The sequence below is a fragment of the Leptonotus elevatus genome, chromosome 18 (assembly GCF_054856555.1).
Source record: "Leptonotus elevatus isolate MCC_2025b chromosome 18, RoL_Lele_1.0, whole genome shotgun sequence".
Classification (NCBI taxonomy): domain Eukaryota; kingdom Metazoa; phylum Chordata; class Actinopteri; order Syngnathiformes; family Syngnathidae; genus Leptonotus; species Leptonotus elevatus.
Window position 1 is genome coordinate 3,910,544 of NC_141256.1, and position 16,981 is coordinate 3,927,524.

At 36.3% G+C, this 16,981-nt stretch overlaps 1 protein-coding gene, 5 non-coding genes and 1 pseudogene across 8 annotated transcripts in view; 4 read left to right on the forward strand and 3 right to left on the reverse strand.

Annotated features, from left to right (window-relative positions):
* Positions 1-2,976, reverse strand: part of cd2ap (CD2-associated protein) — a 39,465-nt gene extending 36,489 nt beyond the window's left edge. Inside the window, exon 1 of one of the 3 annotated variants that reach the window (XM_086061028.1) lies at positions 2,523-2,976. In XM_086061028.1, the coding sequence (XP_085917154.1) occupies positions 2,523-2,526 (4 nt within the window). In that variant the 5' untranslated portion in view covers positions 2,527-2,976. Of the gene's footprint in view, positions 1-2,126; positions 2,305-2,357; positions 2,377-2,522 lie in introns of those variants that run through there. The other 2 variants (XM_086061030.1, XM_086061029.1) reach the window with 2 other exon arrangements.
* A 5,405-nt stretch (positions 2,977-8,381) lies between these two features.
* Positions 8,382-8,495, forward strand: LOC147158292 (U5 spliceosomal RNA). Its single transcript, XR_015091034.1, has one exon. It is a non-coding gene; the product is annotated as a U5 spliceosomal RNA (small nuclear RNA).
* Positions 8,496-8,907: 412 nt separating this feature from the next.
* Positions 8,908-9,124, forward strand: LOC147158293 (small nucleolar RNA U3). The gene has a single exon (XR_015091025.1). It is a non-coding gene; the product is annotated as a small nucleolar RNA U3 (small nucleolar RNA).
* A 1,037-nt stretch (positions 9,125-10,161) lies between these two features.
* On the forward strand, positions 10,162-10,377 carry LOC147158294 (small nucleolar RNA U3). Its single transcript, XR_015091022.1, has one exon. It is a non-coding gene; the product is annotated as a small nucleolar RNA U3 (small nucleolar RNA).
* A 149-nt stretch (positions 10,378-10,526) lies between these two features.
* Positions 10,527-10,701, forward strand: LOC147158295 (small nucleolar RNA U3; annotated as a pseudogene).
* Positions 10,702-11,211: 510 nt separating this feature from the next.
* LOC147158296 (U5 spliceosomal RNA) lies at positions 11,212-11,327 on the reverse strand. The gene has a single exon (XR_015091030.1). It is a non-coding gene; the product is annotated as a U5 spliceosomal RNA (small nuclear RNA).
* A 2,555-nt stretch (positions 11,328-13,882) lies between these two features.
* On the reverse strand, positions 13,883-14,098 carry LOC147158297 (small nucleolar RNA U3). The gene has a single exon (XR_015091023.1). It is a non-coding gene; the product is annotated as a small nucleolar RNA U3 (small nucleolar RNA).
* Between the last annotated feature and the right edge of the window lie 2,883 nt (positions 14,099-16,981).

The window sequence follows — 16,981 nt, forward strand, 5'->3', positions numbered from 1 at the left end:
CATCGCTCGTGTCAGCTGGAATCTTCGTAACTCCTCTTGGATATAAGAAAACAGTAGGAGTCGCATAAGTCAGGTGGTAGTGTGGCAGTCTCCCAAACTGAAGATCGTGAATTCGTTCCTCATCAAACAGTAGGAGTCGCATAAGTCAGGTGGTAGTGTGGCAGTCTCCCAAACTGAAGATCGTGAATTCATTCATCAACCCTTGAGTGACTTTTATTATTTTTTCAATTCTTTATTTTACTTTCTTCCAAATGTTACTTTTGGTCCCACTCTAAATAGAGCATAGGGTTCTAACCGTTCTATCATGTGCTCTTGAAAATAGAGAACAAATTGTTTTCACAGTCATATTCAATGCTTTATTTTCATACTCTAACTGCAACAAAGTAACTTGATCTAATATCTACTATTATCCATAGCTTCGAGAACAGTGAGAGAGAGAGAGAGAGAATGAGAGAGAGAGAATGAGAGACAGAAAGAGAACACTACAGAGAGAGAGAGAGAGAGAGAGAGAGAGAGAGAGAGAGAGAGAGAGAGAGAGAGAGATGTAGATATAGTGAGAGAGAGAGCATGAGAGACAGAGCATGAGAGACAGAAAGAGAACACTACAGAGTCACATACAGACCATGAACATGTTCAAACAGAGCTGAAATACCCTCAGTCATTTGCCAACTGTGGAAAAGCATACCTCCGTGAGAAGTATAGTATTGAGCTGGGAAAAACTAGAGAGTGGGCTACAAATGAACTAGCTACAAAACAAATTTCAAAAGGTCTGTTGTCAAACAACATTGTCAACACTTTCCACATTCACACAGCCCTTCAAACCAACTGAAGACACTAATAATATTAGGGAATGTCGTTTTTTTTAAATCCTAACCTAAAACATGCTTTCAAATATCCACATTTGAGGCTTTGGTTTTCACTTTGGATGAGAACCATGAATGTAACTGTATATCCTCCGATTCAAGTGAGGTCATGACCATATGTAGATAATGACCAATCAACTAAACGGTAATCGCAAGACTGGTTCCCACAAAATACAAATATCAGTGCCTTATATACAGACAACACACAAGTGGACACTCAAAACCCAATAAGGTGTAACTTCATGCCAAATTAAAAACTAAGCATGTAATATTTGATTACTTCTGTGTTGTTGTTGCTCGATGTTGTCACTTAAGTTTTCGTGGCAGCATATAGTGGTTTGCATGTGAGTTGTTTCAGATGTAAATATAATCTCCATTATATTCTATCTGTATCTGTCACTTGAAAAGAAAATTGCCTAATGAAGAAATCCAATGTCAGATTGTTTTTGTTTAATCTGTGCACTTGTGCAGTACCCTTTAAACCTCTTTAAAGTACTTTATTATACATGCTACAGTACATTAAAGATGTTTTTTTAACTCCGTGTTCTTAAGCAGTACCCTTTAAATCTATTTTTGAAAGTACTGCCTTTGTTATTATGCTACACTACATTATTTTTATACCAGTTATACAAGAACACACGCAAATAGCAACAATCTCTTCAAAACACCCTTTGCCAACCATGTCAGGTTTAGAACCTGTTTTGCAACATAGCAAAGTCACTGAACTGCACACAACCACATGCACATCTTTGAAACACACTCAAAAGATGCGGTAGGAAGGTTGCATAATTCAGTGCAGAACATCTTCAAGATAAATGGCCAAGTGAGGTACTGTAGAGCAATCCATACATGACACCAAATCAATCTAATAAACTGAGACAACAAGAACATCAATAAAAAAAAGCATCAGGATAAATAGCAACAGTCTGAACGTCAAGCAAAATAATTGTATTTATAATTGAATGCTATGATGTGATCAGATATTTAACAACTCTCGGGGAAGAATATTGATCATTCACTCCTACCTTTAATATCAAAAGACATCCATGTGAACCTTTACTTCAAGATGAACAATGCTATTTACTCACCAAACTGATCGATAAATCACTTTGACGAGCAGAGTTGCTTGTCCTCATGTAAATAGTCACACCAAAACACACCTTTTCATATTAAGACTGCGTGGAAACATAGCAAGGGTGTGCTGCCAAGTCAAAAGATAAACTATAAATAATAAGTCACATCAACTAAATTAACTTAAGTTACCTGACTGTTAGGTTAGTTCGACTCACGTGCACAGCCAACTTGACAATATTAAGACATGAACAACTATGTCCAGTATTGTTGTTCAGTGGTTTAACTGTATTACGTGACAGCAGTTTTAAGATTGTTTACGTCAGCATAGCGAGAAATGCAGAAAGACGAGGAGGCGTTTATTCGCTTGACTTTGCTAGCTTGCTCGTTTCTAGGCTAAGCTAACCTAAATGGATTGCTTACTTTAACCACCGTTCGTCAAACGCTCGCGACATGACTTAAGACACCGACATAAGCTTTGAATGCTTTACGGGGCTTTACTTAGTGTACGTTGTGGCGAAAAGAAACGTTTGGCGTTTCAAACACACATACGCAAACAAGACGAGCGCCACATCATGGAAAACTCACCCATTCCCGTCCTTCGCGCCGCCTTTGCTATCAAACGTTGCCAATCTCTTTTCGGCAAGGCTCGCGGCTAACTAGCGCGCTACAAGCCAGGTAGATGGGCGTATAAACAGTGAACTACGATGTGGTTGTAATTAGGGGTGAAAAGAGAGCCGTATATCCATTCGCCCTTGCCCGAGCAGCAGCCTCCCTTCTCTCCTGGCGGTGCTTCAAGAGTATTGTGCAGGAAGTTGAGCAGGAGTCTCCACCTTTCTTGGACTTGCCTCCATTGGGTTTGCTACTGCTAGCGTCTGCCGGCTGCCACCAAAAATACAAAACAACACGAAACTTCGCGATGATTCAAAGCCTGGGGGGATGTCCCGCGAGAGCAATGGTGGAATTTTGATCCCTGCTATACAAGTGCTCCACGCAGCCAAATTATCAGTCGTCACCCTGCTGCGTGTCTGCTATGCCAGGTATCCCAAAACCTACGATGCGGCAAGAGTATGGAGACCGGGATTAGTTGCATCACTTTTTTATACTTTTATATATTTCTTGGAATCAATACATCACATATAAACAAAATGTATACCAGATGAAAAACCAAAGTCTTAGGTATATTTTTGTACTTTGTACTATTTTCATACTTTGTGTCAGTGCAGAGTTGTAAGCCATCAAATAGAGGTAGTGAACATGTGGCATGTTGCCCCACCAATAGGTAAATTGTCACACTTTATGTGGTAAACTGTCACACTGGATTTTGCAACTAATAAAACAAATTATCCTGTTTTGTTTTTGTTTGTTTTTACAGCCAGATAAATTGTTTATCATTGATTTTGAAAATTTACCATAGTCATTGAGCAAACTTAACATAAAATTATGAATTTTTTATTTTTTAATTTAAAATTTAATTTAAAAATAAAAATGTATTTATTTATTTTATTATGAAATACATTAAAGTCCTTAGGAACGGCTGGCATGTAGGTCATAGCTCTCAGCCTCAAATGCCTGTCTTGCTTCCCTTAAAGAACAGTGTGTGGAATTTAGTGCCATCTAATGGTGAAATAATAGAATGCAACAATTTTGAAGCACATGCAAGCCTACCACCAATTACTACCAATTATTTGGAGGGAGGAAGCAAGCAACAGTGGCTAACAAAAGTAGTTAGCAGGAGAAGCTAGCAAAAACTAGTGTGAGCAAATTATGAAACAAGCTGCTGAAGCCTGAATCACGGGACTCGACGACGGCCACCTGCTTGCCCCATCTGTGGAATGTAAGCGGCGGACCGACACAATCTGCAACTAACACCAGAGGCTAACTACGTCCACGAAGTTCTTCTCCTTTGGGTGTTCGTAGCAGAAAGATGGCGGCGAAACATGTCAGCCTCCTCTAATATTAATGATTACTAGACGAACGATTACATACAAAATATTGTACGTTGATGTGTGATAAGACATTTTTTTTGCTTATTATTAAAATGTTGAAAATTAATGAATTATTAATTCCCTACTAGATGGCTCTAAATAATACACACTGTCCCTTTATACTGGAAATTTGAGATTAAATTGATTAGTTTTTTTTATAAAGCATTTCAGATAATGGATTTATGGATGGTTCATCATGAAACGTGTGCATACTGTAGTTCCAACAACTGGAAAATCAATTTTGGAACAATGAAACAAAACCTAGCAAACTAGTTGAAAGTTGAAAATGTTTACTTTGAGTTGTGCAAAACTTAACTGGACAAATTTTACTTTGGGTTGTGCAAAACATAACAGGCACTCATCTCAGCTCACAACGTGCCATTCTCTTCTCAGACAGTACACAACCCCTGACTGTTTATACAAAGAAAACTATTACACTTTTTTGTTGCGCCCTCAAGAAGAAAAATGCAATGTGACAACTTACCCGTGATACAACTAGCCCCGGTCTCCCTACTTAATTGGAAGTGCAGATACTTCCAATTAAAAATTGCATTTAAGTAAGACTCTGAATTGAATTGAAATTACTAAATAAATGAAGTCAATTTGGCCAATTAGTGGTGTGACAAAATAAAAATATTTGAATCGGAAAATCGGTTTTGGTTTAAAAGATGCAAGTGCATCGAACCGTTCCACTTTAAAATATATGATGGTATGGAATTGTGTTTTATTGACGAGATATATCTCTGAAGGAAGTGCCTTATGTACGGACAAGTTCATTCACATGCAGTGTTTTAAATGGAAACTGGCTTTTTTTCCACCTACAAGGCACACTGACTCACCATTCACCTACTGAATACGCAGCATGAGGAGCAACTGAGGGTTCAGCATCATGGTCACGGCTCACAACCTCTGGGGTGGGCGCTGAACACACCTGAGTCATGCCAGCCCATATATATATATATATATATATATATATATATATATATATATATATATATATATATATATATATATATATATATATATATATATATATATATATATGTATATGTATAGGGGTGTAATCGCATGACTTCATTAGTTAACTTAGTACTAATTTTATATCTAAATGTACGATAAAAAAAAAAATTCTAGGTTTTTATACTTTTGTTAACATAAAGGTGGACTAAACTAAATATATATCTGGCTGTATCTTTTAGTCATTGATACAGTAATTTCATAATAGTTCTTAAATTGAGTTAAAATTAAAAAGATGTACTGTGTAAAAAACGAGTATGATATTGGTTTGTGTTGATGTCATTTTTCTGCCACTAGATGGCATAATTGCATTTGTTAGATGTTGGTGACAGCTCAGTGCATTTTTCTTTTCATATTAAGAGCTATCTAATCTTTATGAAGTAACTTGAGAAATTCTGCACATTTTTTAAATTGTAAAATGCAACTTGACCCCAGTCTCCACAAATATATGGATTATTATTAAGTGTTGCTGCTAAATTTTGATGTGGACGTGCTTGCTGCGACTGGAATTCCCCCAGTACAGGCTTTCCAAGTAAGGGGCGGCAATTAATCGTGCGTTAAAAAAATTGTGGCGTTAAAGGAACCTTAAATTAACTTGAAATAAACGCACTCATTTTGACACCCCTAATACACACACACACACACACACACAATTATTTATTTTTTAATGGCCGCAAAGACATGCAATAAGTTTCTTATGGAATTGTATGCTTTTTTTATGTATGATATTGTAATATTGTATGCTTTTCTTCTGAATTTGACCAGTCAGACGCACTTAAATGTGCATTGCCATCCAATAGTTAAGAATACATTGAGCTTGCTTATTTTGTCGCATGAAAAAAAATGTAATTCTTTCATTAGTTAATAATTTCATAATGTCATTTCTTTAGTTACATGTTAAATATTGCAATATCGATATTGCTATATTCAACAACTATATCACATATTTTTCCCAGTCCTGTGCAGCTCTAGTATGCAAGTGTACAGCAGAAATAAAGAAGAAAAATGGAATCAATTTAGTCACGTTCAGAAACACTGGCAAGGATAATTTGGCTGGGCAGGATTTGTCTTCCTCTGCTGGACATAAAGCGTAACTGCACACATCCAACTCATTTCAATGGTGGGGCACGTTTTGCCGCCGAGTTTTACAATCCAGAGGCCTAGACACAGAGAAAACCACAGTTTGTACCACCCGTTTTAGGATACCCTGAACGCGCTGGATTTGCTCACTTGGCTCAACGACCCTACCTTGGCTGAGAACCAATGTCCAACATGGCTTTTTCGCCCACTTCCTGCCTGTGCCCGCCCATTAAGATGCTTGGGAACTGAAATGTCTTTGTGTATCTACCTCTAATTTTGCATCCTGAAGCGCATTCTGGCACGCATTTGTACACATGTTTTCTATGAAGATTTTCAATGAATCACCCCATATTAAAATAAAAATATTCTTGATCTGTGCAATTACATCACTGGCAACAAGTCAATCTGTGCTTTTCACTTGCAAGATTAACATGTCCTGTGTCTTCGTGACCTGCCTCCTCACCAGCCCGGGTTCTCTTTTTAAAGCCACGCCAACATTTGTGAGTTCAACAGTTTTCAACCAATGACTGCATAGACAACTCGTTCCAACTTGCGTTTACGTTTACATTGTTCTCTCGTCTTTCTTCTTCATGCCCTTTTTCTGCCACACACTCGACTCAGACCACCCATATGAGTATCACAAAGCGCAAGAAATAAATAGAACAAGAGGCTCAAGTGATGTCCCTCTACTTTGTAGGAGGTCCCGGTATGCTAGAAGCTAAAATTGAGACGTGCTACTGCCGGCCCGTTTAAAGCACTAAATGACAAGAAACTCATTGCATCTCTTCTCGAACTGAACCGTATCATATCAATTGGAATCGAATCCCACTGAATCAATCTGAATTGAATTGTTGCTTTTTAAAATCGAACCGTCCTTGAATCACATCGTACTCTATGTATTGAGATACACATCAAATCATCTTTTAGTGGACAGATGTGCTCTCCTGTATACCATACGGGTACTTCATGGAAGCCCACAGTGCTTTATGTTAACACCACCTCAAACTCACTTTTTAAATAGTATTCAATGTTTAGACTTTTATCCACTTAAATTGATCAGTTATCATCAGTGGCACAACCCCTCCCCCCAATTTTTCCCTCATCCACCCCCCTCTGTAATCCACCTCAATAGGAGTCTGGAGAAGAAGAATCTCCCAAGTCCCATAAAGACACTTCGGAACAGTACATCAAGATGACACGTTTTTAGCAATGTCATGTTAGTTTCCCCGTGAGATGTGAGTGAGTGTTTAAACTATTTTATATTCAGATAGATTGTTTTTAACGGACATCAATAAGTTAAAGTTGCTTTGCACAAGCTAAAAATAAATCCATGAGCTGAATGACAAAGATCTGAAACAGGAAACAGAAGTATGGAGCGGCCTTCCAAATTAAAAGCATGGATTTCAAAATAAGAGATTTAATCATCACACACAAAACAGCTTGAAGAATACAGTTTAGCACTTAGTATTTATGCCCTAATGTTTTTAGTTTAGAAGTGTGGGGTTTAATAGCAATATTTAATAACATCATTATTAAATAATAACATTAGTAACATTATGTGGTTGTAAATAAAGTGTTAAGAGTAACACATTTATTTGTATTTTCATAGGGTGTGTGGAAAATTAAACAAGAAAACATGACTTGGTCCTTAAACAAAACAAATTTCCCATTTTAAACAAATTGCAAATTTCATTCATGTTAAACACTGTTAATTGTTTATTGGTCGAATATTGTACATTTTGTCCAGCACATTATGGGCAAAAATCGCCTGTGTGCTATAATCCATCCATGCATTTCCTGAACCTCTTACATGTGCTATAATATGTACTTAAATATATTTCAACATTTAGAGACTCCGTTTGAAATTAATTGTTTATAAAACAAAAGTATTTGGCATAATCTTTGGATGCGTATACTAAGTATCCTTGGCCCCTCCCTGACCCCCCATTTATAAAAAACTGGCTCCACCACAGCTGTCGGACAGTCAGATGACAGGTGACGACACGGCCCAGACGACCGGCGCTGCAGAACCATATCCAAGATGGTTCTAAACAGGGTATATATATATATATATATATATATATATATATATATATATATATATATATATATATATATATATATATTTTTTTTTTTTTTTTTTTTTTTTAATCTATACTATTAGTCAGTCCCCACATATGTGTGTTATTAATATTATGTATTTATTTTGGGGCAAATTATACATTTTGAGTGTTGAAAAATGTTTGCTTTCTTTGGTGATGCAATGTTACAAAGTAACAGTTTACACATTATTTAACTGTGAAACCTGTTAAAATTATATGGCAGGCAATGGCATAGCCCATTTCGAGCTTGTTTTGATAGTTCACTCTTGATTCTCTTCAGTTTGTATAAATCTTTTGCCTTTTACTAAAGGTTTTTGAGAGGAGGAAAAACAAGAGTCTATCTCAATGTTTTGATGCTCTGCAACATCAGACCTTTTTTGCTATGAACATTGAAGAGTTTAGATGAAATCCAAGAACTTCTTGAATTGTTCCATTCTCAATAGTTGTTAGGTGTACAACTAATTTGTGCGATACTGTATCCACGACTCATGACTTGGAGAAATAACATCAAACTACTGTAGGCTACATGAAAAAATTAAAAACTCTAACGTTGGTCCAACTCATGACTTTTCAGGCTTAACAGTTATTCTAGTTCATGTATTTCCAGTATAAGGAACACCTATAAAAGCGTTGGTTTTTTACAATACATAAGAGAGCTGAGAAAAGAGTGCAGAGTCAAACCAATAAAGGAAAAATTTGTAATACCTTTTTGTTTTTTGTTTTAAAGTAGGTCCTCTGAGTGAAAATGGTTGTTTTCCAGGTGACATCCTGTTATCTGGCATTCTGAAGCTATGACTTTATGTTCAGGGATTGTTTCTATAGTATTTGACTTGAGAAATGTGTTTCTAAAGTGTTTGGTCTCGTTAACTACAATGATGAGATAATTTTTTTTTTTCCTGAGCGTGAAGCTGGCAAAGTGCAATGACTTTATCATACGTTGATTGCCATTAATGAACATTCGCTGCTTTGTAATGGAGCATTGATGGAATATGCTCTGAGTAGTTAGTGTTAAATGTTAAATTGAAGTGTAGCTAATTTACATTTATTTGAAGTTTTAAAAAACCTAGTTGATCAATTACTTGAGATTATTCAAATAATTGTTTCAGCCGTGCTTGAGTTAGAATAAAAAAATATTAAAGCTTTGTATTTTGCTTTGCCCCTAAAAAAAGCATTATCTATTAAAGAGCAATGATTTTATCATAAGTTGTTTGCCATTGATGAACGTTTGTTGCTTTGTAATGGAGCATTGATGGAAGCGATATATTCTGAGTAGTTAGTGTAGGTGTTATTCCACAAAAAACGAACACCCTTGAAGCCAGAATAACGATGAGTCTTGAACACAAACCATAGGACCACGTCTTGAAGTTTACTATTTAATAAAACACAAAATAAAAATTGTACAAGCACGTCTAAAAAAGGTCAAATCGTCTGGGCAAAAAACGATGTCGCTTCTATCATGAGCTGGCTTCATCTGTCCAACGTACACCCTGCTGCCATTTTTATCTACACATTCGTTAGTCACGTGACTATCCCAAAAAATAGTTCCAATAAAGAAATATCTAAAGAATTTGTCTCTTTGCAATTTTAAACAGAAATTCTAATATATGCATGAAATAATAGTCACCATTAATTTTAGCGACAATATACAATATGTAGAACTTACTACAAATTTAACCAATACACAATTGGCTCCAACATTATCCGGCCCCTAATTGGTTAGGCAGGCAGACTAAGCAATGACTAACTTTTAAACTTAACTTCAAATTGCAATAACATTGTTTATGAACGTAATACAAGCCAATTGGAAATCTCCCTACTTTTTTCTTTTTTAAATGAAGTTCCTTCTTTCTGAGCCGCTTCTTCTAGCAAGCAGAGTTTGTTCACTGGTCGAGTGAACACTCTCAGACATGTTTAACAAAAGTGATGAATAATAATTTTTTTGCCATCCATGAGCTTTAGATAAGTGTGAGCAAAAGTAGATCCTCTGAGTGAAAATGGTTGTCTTCCAGGTGAAATCCTGTCACCACACATTGCTGAGTTAAGACTATACTATCAGGGATCATTTCTATAGTTCTTGACTTGAGAAATGCGTTTCTAAAGAGTTTGGTCTCGCTAACTATGATGATGAGAGAAGATGTTCTTTCCTGAGCGTGAAGCTGGCAATGAACAATGATTTTTATCATGCATTTTTTGCCATTGATGAACTTTCATTGCTTTGTAATGGAGCATTGGTGGAAGGACTACGCTCTGAGTAGTTAATACTAAGAGGTTAATTGAAGTGTAGTACTTAAAAAAATATATATCTACAAAAAATCTAAATTGAGATTATTTAAATAATTGTTTCAGCCCTAAAAAAAACCCTCATTATATATGTTACTCTTCTAGATGCTCATACAGTTAAGGAAAAAAGCGAATTTTAAAAATAACATTGGTTTATAAAACCCAGATATGACAGGATCACCAAAGTATTATTTCCTGAGCGTGAAGCTGGCATAAAAGCATTATTTATGTTTTTTGCTGTTGATGAGTGCTCATTGCTTTGTAGCAGAGCATTGATGGAAAGGATATGTTCAGAGTAGTTGTTGCAGAGCTGTCATTGTTAATACAAGAGTTGATATTATATTTTTATCAACTTTACAATAAAAGCAGGGATGACACTGCATTTTTCTTAGGTGAAGCTATGTCCACATCAGAATTCTGTGTAGCATACTTCTCCATTATTTTGGTGTTGTCAAAATATATTTATAATTTCTCAGCTCCCCTATGTATTGTAAAAAACACTTTTATAGGTGTTCCTTGTACTGTAAATATATCATTTGAAGTATAAATCTCTGGAAACCACAATTTGTACTACTAAAAGTAAATTGTCAGTTTTTCATGTAGCCTACAGTAGTTTGATGTTATATCTCCAAGTCATGAATCGTGGATACAGTATCGCACAGATTAGCTGTACACCTAACAACTACGGAGTATGGAACAATTTAGGAGCTCCTGGGAATTAATCTAAAACTATTCAATATTCACAGCAAAAAAAAAAACTTTGCTGCATTAGTGTCAGCATTCGTGTTCAGATATGTATTTTCACCAAATTCAGAAAGAAAACCTTTCTGCATCAAAACAAATTAAGAGAGACTCTTGTTGCTCCTCCCCATGGAAATCTTTAGTAAAAGGCGAAAGATTTATTCGATTTGAAGAGAAACAATTGTGAACTAGTAAATCAAACTCAAAACGGCCTACGCCATTGAATGCCATTCCAATTTAACAGACAGTTTCACAGTCATGTGTCAACTTTCTTTGTATCATTGCATCATCAAAGAAAGCAAACCATATTTAACACTCAAAATTGGTAAATATTTTGCAGTAAATAAATAAATAACACATATGTGGGGAATGACTAATGTCACTGGCGTGCACAGCTTGACCCCTAGTGGTGCTCACACCCTTGCCCCTCTGCCCTCTCTCTCTCTAAAAAAAAAAGTGCCCTTTGGAAAGTTCGTTTTTGTGTGTTTTTTAAATAAACATTTTACTGAGGACAGGTCAATGTTGACACAATCTTTTAGAAAAGCTGCATGATTAATCGCGTGTGAAAAACAACAACTATACGTCCCCTGCGCTCGCTCGCGCGCTGGCACCCGATTTAACTTTCGCGCTCGCTCGCTTCCTTTGTCACGTGAACGCTTATTGCCCACAGACACACACGCATCTCCTTCCCCTGCTGCTCCACCCCAGCCAGGTAACTGTGTTCAATCCAGTGAACTTTTATTGTTTGTTTGCCTTCTATTCCCTACCTAAAATTATTTTGTTGTGAAGTAGCATGTCTCATAAAGCACAAACAACTGAGCATAAATTAGCCGATATTAGCCACCTAGTTTAAACTGCTATATGCTAATTCAATAATAGATAACGACCACATAGTAAGACTAATGACGGTGAAAGGAAGCTCTCTGTGATCCGTGCATTGAAAAGCATTGGATTTTGGATTATTGTAATTTGATTTGTGGGGATTATTTTGACTTCAAAATATGATGAACTGTTGTTTGTGTCTGGTTTGTATTATGCTAGTAGTCACAGGCAAAAACAATTCAATACGTCATTGGTGATCAAAGCATTTGCATTAAGTTGCATTGTGGAAATATCAGAAATGCCCGGATGTTTGGAATTGTCAATTGCCTGTGAAAATACCCTTTTGCCTTCTTGTAATGACAACAGTCAGTCTTATTAATTCTCATGCCATTGGTCTGTTTGGTTACAATTGGTCTATTTATTATGTAATTGTAGCATAATGCCTAGAAAGGAGAGGCTGAAAAGGGGAGAAAAAAAAAGGAGCTACACCAAGCAGTCGAGGGAAGCATCTCTCTGCTCTCTTGGATGAAATCAAAGACGCATGAAGATGAAAGGTCAGACTCAGAGTCAAGGCCAGACTCAGAGTCAAGGCCAGACTCAGAGTCAAGGCCAGAGAGAGTCATGTTAACTGGAGTTTAGCATCTTTTAAATATCCCATTTTAATATTGATTTACTCCTTAAGGTTAATTGTATTAAAAAATATTTTTTATTTTTTTATTTTTTTTGTACTAAATCATCAGACATGAAGCTATTATTAGCTAAATTATTTGTGATTATTTAGTACAAACCATAACTGTAAGTTACTTCTATGCTACATGCTCTTGCAGTCATGTGTCTCTAATAGGCTGTTATTAAAACTAGCTGTGGGGTATTATTAATTCTTATTAGGTGTGTGTTATGTTTTTTTGAAAACTTCTGTTGACATTTCCGAACGTCCGGGCATTTCTGATATGTCCCCATTTATATGCTTCCTTTATACAGTGAAAACAAATAGCGGATTGTAATGCTTTTTCCTGTGACATCATACATACATCTCATCACTTTTTGAAATCAAAATAATCCTCACAAATCAAATTACAACAATCCAAAGTCCAACGCTTTTCAATGAGCATATTTGTTCACCAAATTGACGGCCATTATGCTGTCCTCGCTCCGAAGCTTCGAGATTTCACCAGCTAGACAGCGAGTTAACGACGTTCCAAATAACCAGACTTTGTTTTCCTTTTGAGCTGCTTATTTGAACAATGGCCTCTGACCATTACCCTCTTTAGGTTGTCGTAAAAACAAACAAAAAAACAATAACAAACAAAGTGTATTAGCTAACTGTACACGACACACTCTCATGCTAATAGCTAGTTACATTGCACAACAGTCTCTTATCTCTAATACTGTCCTAAATTAACTAAAATGAATACACAGTGTTATTTTCTTAACATCACATGCACCACATTGGAATTCTCTCTTCTCACCAAAACAATGAACAAAGCAACCACTGGAGGGCGCTCTAAGGTTGCACAAACTCAAACAGTGAACTTCTGAAGGGCAGAATAGCCATCATGACGTCATCTCGGAATTGTCAGTAAGGTATAGTCGTTGTGCAAAAGAAAAAGAGAATGTTTTCTTGGAGATTATCCCTCTCCTATTGAGTAGTTTGTACATGTTGAGTGTAGAACACTGTTCTCTTGATGATGTATTTGTATTTATGTACACACTTTGGTGATCCTGTCATATCTGGGTTTTATAAACCAATGTTATTTTTTAAACTCGCTCTTTATGTAACTGTATGAGCATCTAGAAGAGTAACATATATAATGGGTTTTATTAGGGCTGAAACAATTATTTAAATAATCTCAATTTAGTTTTTTTGTAGATTAAAAATGATTAAAACAACTACACTTCAATTAACCATTTAGTAATACCTACTCAGAGCATAGTCCTTCCATCAATGCTCCATTACAAAGCAATGAACGTTCATCAACGGCAAATAATGCATGATAAAAATCATTGTTCATTGCCAGCTTCATGCTCAGGAAAGAATATCTTCTCACATCATCGTAGTTAACGAGACCAAATACTTCAGAAGCACATTTCTCAAGTCGAGAACTATAGAATTGATCCCTGAAAGTATAGTCTTAGCTTCACAATGCCCGATGACAGAAAGTCAACTGGAAAACAACCATTTTCACTCAGAGGACCTACTTTTGCTTACATTGATCTACAACAATCAGCTCATGGGAGGTAAACACAAAGGTATTACAATTTTTTCTTTATTGGTTTGACTCTGCACTCAGCCAGGGCTTACTCAAGATTATATATAAGTATCTGTAAAAAACAATGTAGTTGTAGTAAAAAAAAAAAAAATTGTACCTGTAGAAAAAAGTATAGGTTTGTATCTGTAGAAGTCGTGATTTGAACCAGTAAAAAAAAAAAGAAATTGTGCCTGGAATTTTTTTTGTACCTGTACACAACAAAAGGTACCTGTACAAAAAAGAATTGTACCTGTAGAAAAAAGTGTAAATTTGTATCTGAAAAAGTCGTGATTTGTACCGGTAGAAATGACAACTTGTAGTCAAAGAAGTCGCCACTAGGAGTCACAAGTGTTTTTTCTGCTGCTCTCCAGACATGTGATTTCTGCACCAATTTTCACGCTAGAGATGGTGCAAAACTTATTCGTACTTGTAGAGCTCCGTGATTTGTACTTGTAAAGAAGAGAGCGGGCTTTGGAGGATTTGGGCGGGCTAAAGCTCAACCTCATTGGTTCAGCGAACGACGTTGCGAACGGGTTGATCTCAAATTATGCCATGTTTTTATCATTAATAATGATGAGACATACAATCAATAGCTTGTCCCTGCACTTCTTTAATGTCTTCAAAAACTACCTGTATACTTGAACTAAGATATATTAAACTCGACACCCTTTCATATGATGTGAGTTCATGATGACATATTTGCCGTTTTTATTTCAAAATCCTATATGGTACATACAGTATCCCATGTGTTGTTAAAACAAGTTTTGCAGTGAAATTCAAATGATCATTCTTAACACTTGTAAACATACACATTTGCCTTCAACACTGAAACCAAATAAAAATAATACAAATGGAAACGTTTATGAACAATGTCTGTGTCTATCAGTATTACCACTATTTCTGATATTAAGATGTGACAAAATCATTGTTTTTTTCTGGCTAACAAGATAAAGATAAACCATTAACCGATTACGTATAATGTCAGTGGGTGTGTTTTGATAATGACCCAGCTAGGAAGTTATGATTATTTTTTATTGTATGAATATGCTGACCCAGCCATTCTGTTTGCACAGATGCCAGCATGCAGTCAATCAAAGCTACTTCTTGATCCATCTCTAGACGGTGGCACATGGTGTGACCTCAAACCTGCTTCAAAGTGGCTGTGAAGTCCAACAAATGAGAATCCTTGATACACTGGTGACTGTTCTGAGAGAATTTCACTGCAATCACCTTTGGGAAAGTGAAGAAATTATGCTTTCTCGACGTCTTCCAATTTTGAGCTTGAAATGTTGAAGGAGTACAATTTAATCCATATTGAGAGTTATTTGAAATAGTCAGATCAAATAACATGTATCATTCAATAAACAAAATTGTGCATCATTTGAAATGTTTTATTTGATGTCCAGAAGAGCCGTTTCTGCATCCATTGCTGTGGTAGTGTCAACCTTGATTTGAAGATCGGGGGGGGAGGTATTCCATCAATGCAGCTAAAGAAAGCTCATGCAAAAAAGCGAGGCTAGAAGTGAACACCATCTCGGAAAAAAGCGGCAAGTCGTTCCACTAACCCATTGCAGCCGCGTCTAATCAAGGCTAACGTAAGCCAGGCTTGCATAGCCTGCCTTTGTACACGCTCCCGGGGTAGACAAGAAGCCTTGATGAGTCGATAGGCGAACTTGCGATCAATTTTGTCAAAAGACAGCACAACGAGAGCAGTATTCTTCTCACAAACAGAACAAAAGTTATTGATGGAGCTGTATGAGGAATTCAAGACTCACCAAAAAAGGCAATACTGTTGCTATCAATAAGACGAGGGAAATATTATTGGCAAAAAAAAAGAAGCCAAAAGTTATAATTGTTTCATGTTAGATGTGTATTTCACACTAATAGTGTTATTAATTATTGATTTAATGTAAAGCACTTCCAATTGACCTACATATTTATTCTTCACTGTTACATCTCAACAGTAGACAAAAGCGATCATGGCAACAAGTCGGCAAGTAGCCTATAACAATGTATATAAAAAAATAAGACTAAATAGGTGTTGAGCTGTAAATATGTTGCCCACCATTGTAGCCACCAGAAAAAAGACTGAGGCCAGACACAGGCGGGGAATTTCCGCCTGCTACATTCACATCAGCAGAATATATGGTGCTGAGCAGCAATTTGGGGTGGGCACTGATTGAGGGTAAGAGGGGGGAACCCTGACCCATGTGGGTTGGATGGCATTTTTTATGTGACTATATTTCCCTCTATTTATGTAGAGCACTTATAATGATGATAATCATTATAAGGCATCTTGGAGTTACATTTGATGTGTGACTTGAAGACTTCTTTATGAACTAGTTTAATTAAAGCGACTGATTTTGTAAACAGTGAAAGTGGTGAGATGTGATTTTCATGGACTTTTTATTTTTATTACATGAAATAAGTGATGCAAGTCTACTCTCTAGGGTAGTGTGCTAAATTACATCTTATAAAAACTAAATGTGCCGAAATGTCATTAATTAAATACAATGTTATACAAAAGCAAATATACCATTTTAGGCGTTGCACAAGTGCAGAAATCCACCTTACGGAACAGTCTTTTGACGTTTTTTTGACACACAGCTAAACTAAGCTTGACAGTTAACCTGCTCCGGAGCAGGTTAGGTCTGTAGCATAAATTACCATGGTTACTGAGTGGGAAATTATATAACCCACCTTGATGGAACGGAACTCCTTTTAAAAATAAGCCGGGTTCAGCGAAATAAAACAGGCTTTTCCTTAAT